This window comes from Myotis nattereri, assembly GCF_964212035.1.
Source record: "Myotis nattereri genome assembly, chromosome: 8".
Classification (NCBI taxonomy): domain Eukaryota; kingdom Metazoa; phylum Chordata; class Mammalia; order Chiroptera; family Vespertilionidae; genus Myotis; species Myotis nattereri.
In genome coordinates, this window is record NC_138083.1 from 54206936 (window position 1) to 54222672 (window position 15737).

At 51.5% G+C, this 15737-nt stretch overlaps 1 protein-coding gene across 2 annotated transcripts in view; it reads left to right on the forward strand.

Annotated features, from left to right (window-relative positions):
- Nucleotides 1–8924, forward strand: part of SALL3 (spalt like transcription factor 3) — a gene marked incomplete at its 5' end in the record, with an annotated part of 22145 nt that extends 13221 nt beyond the window's left edge. Inside the window, 3 exons of one of the 2 annotated variants that reach the window (XM_081096919.1) lie at nucleotides 1–1627; nucleotides 1844–2184; nucleotides 3916–8924. The exon at nucleotides 1–1627 is cut by the window's left edge and continues 1319 nt beyond it. In XM_081096919.1, the coding sequence (XP_080953045.1) occupies nucleotides 1–1627; nucleotides 1844–2184; nucleotides 3916–4347 (2400 nt within the window). In that variant the 3' untranslated portion in view covers nucleotides 4348–8924. Of the gene's footprint in view, nucleotides 2185–3915 lie in introns of both variants that reach the window. The other variant, XM_081096918.1, reaches the window with a different exon arrangement.
- Nucleotides 8925–15737: the final 6813 nt, after the last annotated feature.

Genomic DNA, 15737 nt, shown 5'->3' on the forward strand with positions numbered 1-15737 from the left:
GGCGAGCGGCCCTTCAAGTGCAACATCTGCGGCAACCGCTTCTCCACCAAGGGCAACCTGAAGGTGCACTTCCAGAGGCACAAGGAAAAGTACCCCCACATCCAGATGAACCCCTACCCCGTGCCCGAGTACCTGGACAATGTGCCCACCTGCTCCGGGATTCCCTATGGCATGTCACTGCCCCCAGAAAAGCCAGTCACCACCTGGCTAGACAGTAAGCCCGTGCTGCCTACGGTGCCCACGTCGGTGGGGCTGCAGCTGCCACCCACCATCCCGGGTGTTGGCAGCTACGCCGACTCCCCCAGCCTCACCCCTGCAAGTCGCTCCCCACAGCGGCCCTCGCCTGCGTCCAGCGAATGCCCCTCTCTGTCCCCCGGCCTCAATACCTCTGAGTCGGGTGCCCCAGTGACCGCCGAGTCCCCACAGCCTGTGCTCAGTGGGCCCTCTCTGACCAAAACCGAGCCTGTGAGCCTGCCTTGTGCAAATGCCAGGGTGGGGGACATCCCTGCCGGCGGTCAGGTCTCCGCCACATCCACATCGGCCGCCACCACCCTCACAGACAACAGCATCTCCACTGGCCTCTGCAGCCCAGTCCTCGTGGCCAGCTCTGACCAGTTCAAGGCCAAGTTTCCCTTCGGAGGGCTGCTCGACTCCATGCAGACGTCGGAGACGTCCAAGTTGCAGCAGCTGGTGGAGAACATCGACAAGAAGATGACCGACCCCAACCAGTGTGTCATCTGCCATCGGGTGCTGAGCTGCCAGAGCGCCCTCAAGATGCACTACCGCACGCACACCGGGGAGCGGCCCTTCAAGTGCAAGATCTGCGGGCGCGCCTTCACCACCAAGGGCAACCTGAAGACACACTTCGGGGTGCACCGGGCGAAGCCGCCGCTGCGCGTGCAGCACTCCTGCCCCATCTGCCAGAAGAAGTTCACCAACGCCGTGGTCCTGCAGCAGCACATCCGCATGCACATGGGCGGGCAGATCCCCAACACGCCGCTGCCCGAGGGCCTGCAGGACGCCATGGACGCCGAGCTTCCCTACGACGACAAGGCTGCCGAGGTCCTGAGCAGCTTCGAGGACGACGTGGATGAGAACTCCATGGAGGAGGACGTGGAGCTGAAGGACGCAGCCAGCGACCCGTCCAAGCCGCTGCTGCCCTACTCAGGCTCCTGCCCGCCCTCGCCCCCGTCTGTCATCTCCAGCATTGCCGCGCTGGAGAACCAGATGAAGATGATGGACTCTGTCATGAGCTGCCCGCAGCTGACTGCCTTGAAGGCCATGGAGAACGGGTCCGGGGACAGCGACCGCCTCAGCAATGACTCCTCGTCCGCAGTGGGCGACTTGGAGAGCCGCAGTGCGGGCAGCCCGGCCCTGTCCGAATCGTCATCCTCCATGCAGGCCCTGTCCCCCGTCCACAGCCACAGCGAAAGCCTGCCCTCCAAGTCCCCAGGCCTCAGCAACCATGAGGAGCCACAGGACATTCCGCTAAAGACGGAAAGGCCGGACAGTCCACCTCCTGCCCCCGAAAATGGAGGCGCGCTGGACCTGACGTCCGCCCCCCCTGGCCGGCTGGCCATCAAGGAGGAGGCCCCCTTTAGCCTACTGTTCCTGAGCAGAGATCGGGGTAAGTGTGAGCGCACCATGTGTCGTGTCTGTGGCAAGCCTTTTGCTTGCAGGAGTGCGTTGCAAATCCACCACCGCAGCCACACTAAGGAGCGCCCGTTCATCTGCGCGGTCTGCGGGCGCGGGTGCTCCACTATGGGTAATTTAAAACAGCACTTACTGACCCACAAATTGAAAGGGCTGCCTTCTCCGTTATTTGACCCCAACTTTGCCCTAGGTCCCAGCCAAAGCGCGCCTAGCCTGGTCACCGGCTCCGCGCCTGCCATGATCAAAATGGAGGTGAATGGGCACAGCAAAGCCATCACGCTGGGTGAGGGCCCGCCACTGCCGGCCGCCGTCCAGGTGCCCACCGGGCCGCAGGCGGTGATGAGCCCCGGCCTTGCGCCCATGCTGGCCCCCCCGCCACGCCGGACACCCAAGCAGCACAACTGCCAGTCGTGTGGGAAGACCTTCTCCTCCGCCAGCGCCCTGCAGATCCATGAGCGCACTCACACAGGGGAGAAGCCGTTCGGCTGCACCATCTGCGGGAGAGCCTTCACCACCAAGGGCAACCTCAAGGTGAGGGAACAGGCTGGGGCCCCTCCGAGCCCTGGGGACACCAGGGATGCCCTCCACTCCCAGAGGTGTGGCAGGTGGGGCTGCCGCTGGCCACAGGGAGGCGCGGCTGGAGAGCCCACGCAAAACAATATGTGAGCGCCTGTGGTGTGTGCACGCATGCAGAGTGTGAGTGTGGGTGTGTGTGTGCATGTGTGGGTGACTGTGCACGTGTGGGTCAGAGTGTGCATGTATATGCACGAGTGTGCAGTGTGTGTACACACCTGTAGTGTGTGCCTTGCATGTGTATAATGTGTATGTGGGAGAGTGCATGTGTGTAGTGTGCACATGTATAGTATGTGTGTACTGTGTGGTGTCTGCATGTGTGTGTGTGCCGTCTGCATATGTGTGTGTGCCATGCGTGCACTCAGGTGCACACGCTCACAGTTATGGATGTGTGCATGCTGTTCGACTGTAGAGCATCTCCCCTCCCCGTGGGGGCTTGTGCAGCCTCTGCAGCGCGGCAGCCTGTTGGGTGATGGACACCGTATCAGGTGGGCAGGCCCAGGCCCCAGCTGTCTAGAATCTTGTGGAACACTGATGGCAGGACAAGCTGGGCTTTAAACATCTCCCCGTGATACAATTGATTCACATCCTGCCCCAGGCAGAAGCTGGTCCTGTTGCTTGTCCTGTGGCTACTGAGGGGCCATGGTCATTTGGTGAGAAGCCCATAGCCCAAGGCCAGAGCGAAGAGCTGGCGCTGTGTTCATAGCTCAGTGCCCGCCTTTCATCCTTGTTCCCCGGGAAGTAGAGTGTGTGGCAGGCACTAGGTGACACGTGGAGGCCAGTGTCCCACTCTCAGCTAAATGTGCTGCCCTGCGGCCATGCCAGGTGCCTACTGGGGTCTTGGTGACCTCTTCAGAGCCTGAAAAGGTCAATTCCTGTGGCTTCTACTTACTGAGGTCTCTGCTGACCAGAGATGCCCAGGATGCTTCCTTTGTGTTTGGGAGGGAGGCAGGGTGGAGCCAAGAGTTTCACATATGAGAAGACTTAATGGGAATGGGTCAGGGAGAGGCCCCCAATGCCAGGCTCCGGAGCCAAGAGGCCCTGAGCTTTGGAACATCCTCTGGGGGTCTTCATCTCACACCTTGGGGAGGGGAAGGTGTTCTATCAAGTTCATCAAGTGGAAGAAACATTAATGCATTGGCTGGTTTTGCTTTTTGTATTGAATAAAAATAAATCATATCCTATATAATAAAAGGCTAATATGCAAATCAATTGGCGGAACAACCGGTCACTATGACGCTCACTGACCACCAGGGGGCAGACGCTCAAGCAGGAGCTGCCCCCTGGTGGTCAGTGCACTCCCACAGGCGGAGCGCTGCTCAGCCGGAAACCGTGCTCACGGCTGGTGAGCGCAGTAGCAGTGGCAGGAGCCTCTCCTGCCTCCGTGGCAGCACTAAGGATGTCCGACTGACGGCTCCTGGCCTGTGAGAGGGCACAGGCCGGGCTGAGGGAAACCGCCCCCCCCCCACGCCCCCGGGTGCACAAATTTCGTGAACCAGGCCTCTAGTTGTAGCATAAGATGCTCCGAAAAGTTTGCCTCATATGGACTGGCTTACTAGTAGGATGGGAACGGAAATGGAAACAAGTTCTAAGTGAGTCACGCGTGTGTGGATGGCAGTGGGGCATGCATCCACAGGCACACTGCCTCGTGCTGCTTGCTCACTGATTGTCGCCCTGTCTCCCACGCAGGTGCACATGGGCACACACATGTGGAACAACGCCCCTGCAAGGCGGGGCCGCCGCCTGTCGGTGGAAAACCCCATGGCTCTGCTGGGGGGCGATGCCCTGAAGTTCTCGGAAATGTTTCAGAAGGACCTGGCAGCGCGTGCCATGAACGTGGACCCCAGTTTCTGGAATCAGTATGCGGCGGCCATCACCAATGGTCTGGCCATGAAGAACAATGAGATTTCCGTCATCCAGAATGGGGGCATCCCCCAGCTCCCGGTGAGTCTGGGTGGGAGTGCCATGCCCCCTGTGGGCTCCCTGGCTGCCGGCATGGACAAGGCTCGCACGGGCAGCAGCCCACCCATGGTGGGCCTGGACAAAGCCAGCTCCGACACGGGGGCCAGCCGGCCGTTTACGAGGTTCATCGAGGACAACAAGGAGATCGGGATTAACTAGCCTGCGCAAGGCAGCTCATCTGCCGTTCTGTCCCTCCTACACACTGTGATGTGTGACCGTCAGGTGCACACCTGCCGTACCCGGGTTCTCCTTAAAATTGTCCCCATGGCAGAAACTTCGTTAGCTGTGTGGCTGCTGGAAGGTCGTCTCGTAAGCGCTGCATGGTCCTTTCTCAGTGAGCTTGACTGTTCTTGAGAATTCTTCAACCTTTTAAATAAACATAAATCAAAAGTCCCTGGAAAACCGCCTTGGGAACAGAAAGGGCTCCGAGCACATCCGCTTCGTTTCTCCTGAAACCTAATAATCCCGGGAGGGAACCGGGGGGTCCCCTGCGGTATTCCAGCGACACTCATTCAAAACAGACATTGAACTCCGTTTTTAGAACTCTTATCCTAAAGACGTGGTCCCGCCCTCCCAACATCGTGTCTTATGACTGTCCCTTTGTCTGTAGTATTTATAATGTTACGATTATGCGGGTAACAGACATGCAGCCCCAACTTGAAAGGTAGCTTTCGTACTGCAGAATACATCTGGCAGTGTGATTTTTTTTTTTTTTTGAAAGCAAGATTTGTTTTACTATAAATAAGTGGGTTATTTCAATGCAGGCAACATTGTGAAGTTCCACTGGGAAAGATAGCATGCTTTTTTGTGTGCAAGTACCTGTCAGTAACAAGCCTTTTTTATTTTTATTTAAATGTTTGTAGCTGCTATGTGGACAGTTGTTCTCTAGTGTGGTCTGTGGCCCAGCGACTGGGAACCCGTTACAGACGAGCGTCACCGTAAATTATTCACAACATTATAAACCGTTGTGAGTAAATATTTCACGTATCAAAGCTGTACAATAAAGAGGTAATGTTTGTATAATGTGGTTGCAAACTCTTAATTTATACTGTTGCACTTTTAGTATTTTGTATTAGGGAGGTTTGTCTATAATTTGAAGATTTAAAAAGATGTAAAGTATTTTATAAATAGTACTTTGATTTAAGGAAAATGAGGGGAAAAGACTTATTGTTTCTTGTTTTAAGGTCAGACAACATGAGAAATCAATGCTACTTAAAACAGAAAAGCCACCCGGACCTCTCAGTTCCGCAGTAAGCTAGGGCCTGCCATTTCTTCAGTTAAAATGACTTACGTAACTTTTCTACAAAGCGCATTGAAGAACTTGACCCCCTCTAACGAAACTTTGATGAATTCGTCTTAGGAAGGGACAGCCGTGGGAGCCAGGAGGTAAGAGGAGGCTGTGTAGGTACAATCTTACTGTTATCTCTATCTCCGTCTTACACACCCATAAGGGAGCCCTCCCCCTCGTGTCCGTAAACTGGGGAGAAATATCTGTCTGGCAGGATAATCAGTTATAACCGGGAAATTCGCTCCGTTCCTGGTGGATTTGTTACCTTCTCAGATGAAAACAAAGCACAGTGTCATCGGATTACTGGGAACACCAGTTTAAGCTGGTGACTTCCTTGCCTGCGTGAGGACCCGCCCTGCAGCCAGGTGGGCGGGTGGGCGGGGCTGGCGGTGGGGGCGGGGCTGCCTGTTCTACCTCATTTTGTGCGTTGGGATCAGGCTGCAGTCTGAGACTATGGGCTTCTTCCAGCACCACTGTCCCAGAGACGGTCGGGTCCCAGTGCCCTGAAGAAGGAATCAGACAGCGGCTCAGCTGAAACAGAAAAATTGGACAATCTTTCCAACACACCCACAGCAGTGGCAGATCACATCGTTGAACAGTGTGGACGAATCCTAACAAAGCAGACTGCGAAGTTTGTTTCGGTCCGGAATGAACTCTGAACTCGCTCCACAGCCCTGTTTTCTGAGGGATGGGGTCGTGTCCCCACCAGTGCCGCCGCCCCTCCTCGTGGGATGGGGGGCAGGGGTTGTCTCAGCATCGTTGGGAAAAGAAACAGGTGGCTTCCTGTAGCTGTGTTTCAGCAGTTGAATGTTTTTATTATTTATCTGTGTCCTTCTTTGCCGTGAATTTTTTGTTGTTAGTATTTGATCCCGTGTAGGGTTCTGTCTCCTCCCAAGAGGATGTGTATATATAACTTCAGAGAAATGTAAAGTGTGTAAATAAGACGGCGCGTGACAGGACCGCGAGACTGACCCCTCTGTTCAGGGCGAGGCCGCCCCTCTCTGCATGGTGAAGAGAGACACTATTTTTCTACTGGCGTGCCATGTGGGGCCAGGGCCTCCCCGAAGCAGCGGGAATTGTTACCTAGATCCAATATTTTTTATGATGAAATCTGTGGCTCGACACACCTGCTGATCAAAATGGATGTCTTAGTCTAGGTTCCTATTTTGTCATATGGAGTTGAATAAAATGCAGGATGTCCTACTATTTCTGAATCACGTTCCTTGATTATTCGAATTGAAGCAATGGAATTTGAGGTGATGGCCTCACTTATGCGGGGGAGGGGGCGGGGGGGTACATCCCTGGTGTTTCTCTGAGGAAGGTCAGTGTGGGTGGGCTGCGCAGATGTAAGCAGTATCTCTGTGTATCTTGATTGGTCTTGAAATGTTTAGTTTTTCCTTTTTTTCTAAAATAAAAAGGCAGCCTCCTGATTGTGGATTTTTTTTTCACCTACGATGGAACAGGTAGCGTAGAAAATGCCTATTGAGGCTGTTGGCAGTGTCCAAAAATGACTGCGCTCAGTGATTTTCCCGTCGTCAGCTCCCAGTGAAGATAGTGCCTCCTCCTCCAGTCACTGGGAAGATAGGCAGCTGTGCAGGACGGACCTGGAATGGGAGGTGCCACTGTGAACCGCGGGCGCACCTGCCCCGTTATTCCCGGTGGAAGATGTTCTCGACTCTAAAAGAAGCTTTACCTCACCCATAACATCTGATAAGACTTACAACTTTAAATATTTAATAGCTCCTGGATTTCAACATATATAATCCATTTTCTTTTTTTTTCTTTAGTAACTACTGATACCTAGGAGCCACAGTAACTTTTACCTGGAAAGTGTCAGGTGATTTTAAAGAACTGAACAAGGTACTAACCACTAATTGAACTGCCCGGGCCACCCTCCCAACCTGTCATCAGCCTTAGGAATTAATCCGTGTTGATTTCACTGCTAGTCTAGAAATGATGGGATAGAAAGTGACTAAATCAGTAAATTTGGTTTTTTTTAATGGTAAGAAAATAGCAAAAATGTCTATAACCATTTAAAACAATTAATATAAATTAAACTGTGGGGAGAGGACGGAGGAGACAGGGATATACTTCTTATTTCAAAAATATCTCCAATGTAAAACCAGAGGCGATTCAGCTTCATAAACCCTGGGTATTTGCTACTTTGTAGCATCAACCCTGGTTGCTTAGACTATACAACAAAGAATCAGAAATGCCAGCCTTCCCTAAATATTATTTATTTAAATATGTTTCTGTTCTAAGTGCATTACAGGAACCGTTAACATTTAACACCAATTAAAAAGTATTGCTAAAGGGCCAAAAAGCAATTGTTCTTAAACTCTCCGCTGTTTAATTTCATCCCGGTGGCAGCTTGAAGGCGTGTGGGTTCCCTGCCTGCGTCTCTCTCCTGTGGTTGGCAGACATGGCGGCTCCTGCTCAAGCCTCACAAAGAATCGGGTCACGGCCACATCAGGGGCATTTCTTTATTACGAGGCTGCATGAATGTTTCCAGCCCAACCAACTTCAAATCACTGCACTCATTCTGGCTGTCTGCCTGATGCCACACAAGTCCAGACCCCTCATTTCCCTCCTGCGTGCTTGCAGCAGGTGACAATGTCACACACGTGGAATTCTGCGTCCAGCCACCCTGTGGGCTTCCAGTTTCAGCCCTTTGTGTTAAAGTCCAGGCTCACTCGCCCATTCCCAGACTGGGGTCGGGAGGGAGGGCTTGTTTTCTCCTCTGGGAAGTTGCTGGGGACACATGGAAAACAGGCCTGTTTGCTGACTTCAAGCCACCGTAAAACCTGATCTGCAAAACACTCTACAAAACTGGGAAGAAAATTCAATTCCCCTTTTCCACGTAAGTGGAAATAGTAAGCATTATTTCAGCTTTCTTCTAAGAAAGGTCACGTTTAAAGTGAAATCACCCTAGAGGCATTTTCCTACCATTCTGTTCACGTGTTTGTACCAAGTTAACAGGCTTGGGGGGGGGGCGTGTCCCCTGGTCTGTGGCCCAGCTGGGCTTGCTCCGTGGTGGCCACAGGCGGGCCACCAGGGCCAGGCTGGCCTCTCTGTGCAATGTGACAGCTTCAGCCCCTCCCTCCCCTCCTTGTCTGTAAGAACGGAGTAGAATTTGATGATATTAAAATCCTTCCCACTTCAAAAACTCTGTGTTTATTAACAAGAACTACCATTAATGTACACCTTCCTTTTTCTCCCCAAAATTCACTAGACAGACTGACAGTATTTATAGAGAGAATATACAAATGATTACCTAAGAATATAACTGAGAAATCTATTACAAATGACTTCGCTAAAGAAAATGTGTGGAATCATTTTTGGACCGTGAGAAATATGTTGGTATCTTTGACTTGTTTTTTTTAAATCATTGAATTCATTGAAGCTTTTTAAAATGCAATTATATTTAAGGTAAAATAAAATCAAGCTCTGTGGACATTATGCTTACTGCGTTTTCTTGTAAAGAGTCTCATAAAGTGGCCTGCTTTGTGTCCTGGGTACGCGCACACAGGCACAGTACGGCTTCTCATTAAGGTGAGGTGTATATGTGTTCAAGAGAGTATGCAACTTGTAGCCACGGTCATTTCTTATTGTTCCTGTTAGTAGTATCGGAGAACTTAAGCTATTAACAGCGGTGGTCCTGTCCTAATTTGTAACTGCCGGCACTCTTCGGTCTATCTAACCCAGGGGTGGGCAAACTTTTTGACTCGAGGGCCACAATGGGTTCTTAAACTGGACCGGAGGGGCGGAACAAAAGCATGGATGGAGTGTTTGTGTGAACTAATATAAATTCAAAGTAAACATCATTACATAAAAGGGTACGGTCTTTTTTTTCAATAGTTTTATTCATTTCAAACGGGCCGGATCCGGCCCGCGGGCCATAGTTTGCCCACGGCTGAACCTCTCTGGCAGTATTACAGATGGTTTCAGGGTAGCTTTGCCTCTTGCTCACCCCCTCCCGGCTGCATTCGGTATGTTACTGAGGGAGGAGTAGCCCAGTGGGAGATAATCCGCGTTGCTGAGACAGGAAAGAGATGCCACTAATGTAAGTACCATCCTGCCCTGTTATGTCCGAAGCTCTTTATGTCACCAAATGAAACAGCGGTCCACCAGCCAAGCCCAGGAAGCGAAGGGTGCGAGGACCTACACATTCAGTGACTCCCTCTCTGTGTGTGACTCAAACACAGAGACAGGTCGCTCCAAAATGGGACTATCTGTGAACATGGGAATTTTGTAACCCGCTCCCTCCCATACTTTCTAGGTTGGTATGATGCACATATTCTTAAATTATAGTACGATCTTATAATCCAGGATTTTTACAGACATGTGAGTTGTTTGCTTCCCACTCCATCCTGATACTTCATGGACTCACTGATTCCATGCCATATATTTTCTTCCAAGCTTAACTTACAGGACAATTGAATTCAACTTCTTACAAGCAGGGATTTAAACATCTGAATAACAACTCATAGAATTTCTTTTGTAACTGGAAGATCCCTTAATTACACGTATGATGCAGCACACTTCTATCTTATTTTTTCTATTTGCTGCATCAAGGAAAATTCAAAAGCAGCTTTTGTTATGACCTAAAATTACCCAGAGGAATTATGTCACAGCCTCCCCTAACCACCACTGCTGAGGACAGACAAGCAGCCTGGGAAAACATATGTCCACACCTCACATGGTGAAAGCCTTAGGGATAAATAATGGAAAGTTATCTAGAAACATAAATTATTACTCATTCGAATAATTTAAGGATAAATTAAGATTTTGAATTATAAATCCATTTTCCTTCACAAAGAGGCCGAGTTCTGTTTTCCTAGGAAGTCCTCTGGTCTCGACCAGTTCTCTGGGGTGTGAGTATGTGCAGTGAGCAAGAAACACGGGCACTTCCTTGACATTTTCTCTTCGTGTTTTGTTTGGGGCTTTCTGTTTTGCTTTGTTAGTGAGTTTTCCTCACAGCGTTAGGTGCAGGCTGCTCAGCAGACGCCGACTTAAAATGCTGGGTTTGGGATCGCTGAACAGGCCTGTGCCCAGACGGTTCCTGTAACTCAGGGGCGGGGGTGGGTGGGGAGGGGCTCAGGGGCTCCCTGGTACAGGTGGACCGTTCGGTGATGTGACATCGGTCTGAAGACACACGCGCTGAGTGAGAAGGTGAGCCGCCTGTGACTCCCTGGAAAGGACTGCAGGGGTGGGCAAACTTTTTGACTCGAGGGCCACAATGGGTTCTTAAACTGGACCAGAGGGCCGGAACAAAAGCATGGATGGAGTGTTTGTGTGAACTAATATAAATTCAAAGTACACATCATTACATAAAAGGGTACGGTCTTTTTTTTTTTAGTTTTATTCATTTCAAATGGGCCGGATCCGGCCCGCGGGCCGTAGTTTGCCCACGGCTGGACTAGAGCATCACTGGCGCGTGTCCAGAGGGGAGCACCATTCAGGGCAGCCGGTCCAGAAGCTGCACAGCAGTGGAGAGAGGCCGGCAGAGGTGGGGAACGTCCTCAACCCCTGTCCCCGGCATCTCACAGCCTCTGGCTGCACTCAGCTCACAGATTTCAATTAGGAGCTACAGGCCATTTGGGGAAATGAACTTTATCAATAAATATTTGTAAATGATTAGCTTTACCTGAGAAACTGAACATTTTCCATACGCTCAGTCCATCTCATAGTGTGTTGCAAACATAAATCTCAGGGTTAACTCCTTGCCTGTGGGAGACCTGCCTGATATCCGTTCCCATTTGCGTGGCCAGAATTGAGCTCCTGGCTTGGTGTTGCTGGCTTTTTCTCTGTCTGTTTTGACCTTGCTCCTATCACTTTTGCCAACAGTTTTTGCTGGAGAATAGAAAGAGAACAAGCTTTACATTGAAACCATAATTTGGTTGTTTTCAAGGATGATCCCTGAGGCTAAGCTCTGGACCCAAAAACCTTTCTAGTGGCCTGAGTTGGATGCACAGTTTTAGAAACAGTCTGTGGTCTTCAAAGAAGTGAAATCGGAGCTGAACTTGGTATTTAACTGAAGACAAATCAAGGATTTCTCACAGGCCCTGGAAAGGGAGCAGATGATGAGTTCAAGTCCTGACACCCTCCCCGCCTGCTGGCGTCAGTTTAGGTCACACAAGCCGCCTCAGTGGTACTCAGGGCAGCATGCTGAGCACCCAAGCAAATGCATGAGCCTTACCTGCTGAGCCTCGGGGAGCTGGCCGGGATCCGGTGTGTACCTGTGGGCGTGGGCATCTGTGTTTATGTGGGGCGTGCGCACCTGCTGGTCTCATGCTTCTGCAGGGCGTGTGCCTCTGCAGGTCTTATGCATCTGTGAGGTATGTGCATATGTGTGGGGTGTATGCATCCGTGGGGCATGCATGTGAGAAACAGACAAGGGACCGGCTGTGGCTCAGCGTGCCTCGTTTCTGGGGCCGATCAGGTGTGAACCCTGACGCAGCAGGGTGGCCGAGGCAGCGCACTGCCTGTGCGGTGCTCTGTGGAGGCTGGCTGGCTTTGGGAGCATCAGGAGAGTAATGGTAGGCTGTGTAAAAATTATAAGAGCATTAAAATCATATTTTTAACCACAGAAAAAACTACCCCATACCCCAACCTAGCCTTTAGGATGAGCTGCAGAGAGAGTGGGGGGCTGGGGGGGTGTGTTGGGAGAGGGGAGGGAGGGGGGATTTCTGGGAGGGGGCTACTGGGAAGGCCTGTCATCCCTACTGAGACTGGTATGTTGACTCCTCTCTCAAAGGCAGTTTGCTGTCTCCAGCCTCCAGGATTTCTGCCACCAATACAACCGCTGAGCAGTGAGGGGACAGCATTGGCTTAGTGGGGTGCCCTCAGGATGAGTCTCAAGGGTGGCAGACACTGCTGAGTCTAGACCAAGAGGGGCCATCAGGGTGAGGCCAGGGCCCACAGTGTTGCTGGCGCACAGGGTCCCAGCCGCGGACTCCATAGGAGGTCCAGCGAGGCTCCTGCCACCGTCTCACCCCCATCGGCCGGCACCAACACGGGGGCCACTTCCCCACAGTCCACGGTCGGCTCTGCCCGCTCATCCCTTATGGTGCCGTTTTATGAGCAGAGAATCAGCACTGTTTCCTGTTTCACCGCACACGTTGCTCAGTCACAGCACACTGTTTCATTGTAAATGTCACGTGTGTCAGGTTCCTGCTCGCACTGCAGGAACAGTCATGCCACCAATGGGCAGGCTGGGCACACTGGGAACTGCTGAGCGCGTTCCCTTTCCACGCACAGAAACCCTGTCACACCCCGGGGGAGAGCTGGCAGGAGAGTGCGCGCACTAGCGGCCCGCTGGTTAGCTCTGCTCATGAACAGAACCAACCTAAAAGTAAGGGCACATGACAGCACACCTCCCGAGTGCAGAGCAAGCCCATCAAACAAAAGAGGTCTGTACCAGGGACATTTAATGATGGAAATGAGCACAAAAATAAGTGTTAAATCATCCTATAACATTCCTGACTTAATTCAATAGATGATGGATGGAGAGGTGGACGGATGGTGCTGGGGTTCTTGTCCCAGCATCAAGAAGGGTTCAGGAATCTGGAAAAAGCTATACGCAGATGACATAGAAATCCAGAGACTAATAAAGAGTCCGGAGACGAGTTATAATTTTGAAAGGCATTGGGGGTCAGAGGACCTTCAGCTAAAGGAACTGAAGATTACCTCCTTGTCTAGGACCCTTGCTTCTATTAACACAATTTGTCCTAAGGCAAGGTGGAGATAATACACTTCAAAGGGTAAGCTTTCAAAGGGTACAGAAGCATTGCCAGAATGGGGAAATTAGCCTACGGCTGTTCAGGTGTTTGGCCAGTAGGAGGCAATAACATGTAGATTAAGATGCCTTTTAGCTGTCTGGCAACCACAATCAGTTTCCTATTCAGGTTTGGGGAAATGGCTTTAGCCATTCCCAACAGGTGACTACATGTGTGACTCAACCCTGTTGAGTCCCCAAGTATCAACAACCTTTTGATGAAACTCTTGAAATTATGACATGCTGGAATTGTTTCCCGGCAGGATGGATAGATGGGTGGGTGATAGATGGATAGGTGGATGGCTAATGAATAGAGAGATGATAGGTGTATAGCTGGTGATGGGTGGATTGATGATGAGTGGATGGATAGAAGATAAGTGATGGATGGATGGTGGATGTATAGATGGAGGATATATGGATAAATAGATACATACATACATAGATGATAGATAGATAGATAGATAGATAGATAGATAGGTAGATAGATACTGTCTTTCACACGATATAAGATGCCCAGGTTCCTTACACCCTTTATCCCCCCAGGCCCTTCCTCTATCAGTTAAGTTTGCATTTGACTGCAAATAACATAAACCCCATCTAATACCTAAGTAGAGGACTATTTCCCTTGTAACCCAGTCTTAGGTTGTTGCTGGGATGACTCAGTTGCCCATCGACGCCACCAGAGGCATTCACGTGTTGGCTTGTCCTCATGCTGCCCCCTCACGACCACAGGGTGGCTGCTGCAGTCCCGGACATATCCTCCACGCTCCACTCGGAAAGAGCAAGAAGAGCAGAGGGCATGAGGCCTGAAATCAGTTCTCCATCTCTTTATCAGAAAAGCGAAACTTCATCAGGATCCCCACCAGAGGTCCACTCTGCCACCCTGGGAGCCAAGCCGCTGAGTGGATAGGGTGCTGATTCTTGACGAGCAAGGGCTTCATGGTCAGAGGCCGAAGCTTGAATCCCAGCGCTGACACTCACAATTTGTGCCTCGTGCTCTCCGAACCTTAAATCCAGGGCTTGTGCAATGGGGCTCGGGGCACTGTCTCACTGGGCTTCCCTAACGGAGCCCCCAGCACACAGCCATCCCCGGGAAGCTCCCTCCACCCAGGATGCCTGTCCCTGGCTGTTCCCAGGACAGCTCACTCATGTCTTCAAAACCCGTCCCTCCTGAAGAGAGGCCACCAGCCGTGTACGGGCAGAGCAACCATGGACTTGCCATCCAGCAGCCTTGGGAAAGCTGCAGTGAAGCCAGGCAGAGGTGCCACACCAGGCTAGGCCAACTGATGGTCTCTGTACCAGCAGCTTCCACTGGGACTAGCTGACAGTGAGTGTGGCAGGTGTGGGGCATAGACAAGGGCAGTGGTCGGCAAACTGGGGCTTGGCAAACCGCGGCTCGCGAGGCACATGCGGCTCTTTGGCCCCTTGAATGTGGCTCTTCCACAAAGTACCAGCTCTTCCACAAAATACCGACTTCTGCGCATGGGCCACGAAGTTTCAGTCTCACTGTACATGTGCACCCGCACGTGGTATTTTGTGGAAGAGCCACACTCAAGGGGCCAAAGAGCCGCATGTGGCTCACGAGCCGCGGTTTGCCAACCACGGGACTAGGGGATCGTGCATCTGGAAATCTGGGGTGAGCCTCAGTGTACAAAAGGGGTAGGGAAAGAGTCGCAGGTGGGTTAGGTTTATTAACATGGGTGTGGCATCAAGGGACCCACACACTGAGCTCTGACACCAAGTGAAAGCAGACAGAAGCAGCTGGTTCGTGCTGGCACTGAGCATGCTGGCAAAGTCCGTGCAGGGGGGAATCACACCTGTCCCTCCCTCCAAGTTACAATCAGGCCATCACCTTCCAGCTGATTCCAGCTACTCATACTCTCACTCATGTCTGTAGGAGATTCTTAGCGGGTTTGGTGTCCACAGCAGAGGGATCCTCGGGACCCACTGCTAGCGAGTCACAGCTGTACTGTGAGCCCTGCATGTGAGTGGATTACGCTGCAAAGGGTGTCAGCTGAGCACTAATCCTGCATTCCTGGGAGTGCTCCTCACCTTAGCTGTCACCATCACAGCCAGGGAGCCAGCCCGAAACCGTGGGCATCGCCCATGTCCAGCAAATGTGTGACAACGGGCTGAGACGGTGTCACATGTGCAGAAACATCCTCAGCACTTTAAAGAAGTTGGAGAAGACAGGGGTAAGCCAGTTGACCAAAGAACTCTGCTGTCTTCTACGTCTCCCCTTCTCGTGTTTCTGTAGTGATTATTGACAGGGTGCTGCATGGCTTTTGCACAGTAGATCTCTGTTCACCTTGATGATTGATGATATGGGGCACTGCAGACGGAGGTGAGGAGAACTTGAAAAGAAAGGGGTATTATGGTAAATGTGCTGGATGCCTTGCAAATGTGAGAGGATAAATTGAAATTTGACAGGACTAATGAGTTTTTGAAAACTGTTAGCCAGGCTTGTCCAAAGAGTTCTCTCCC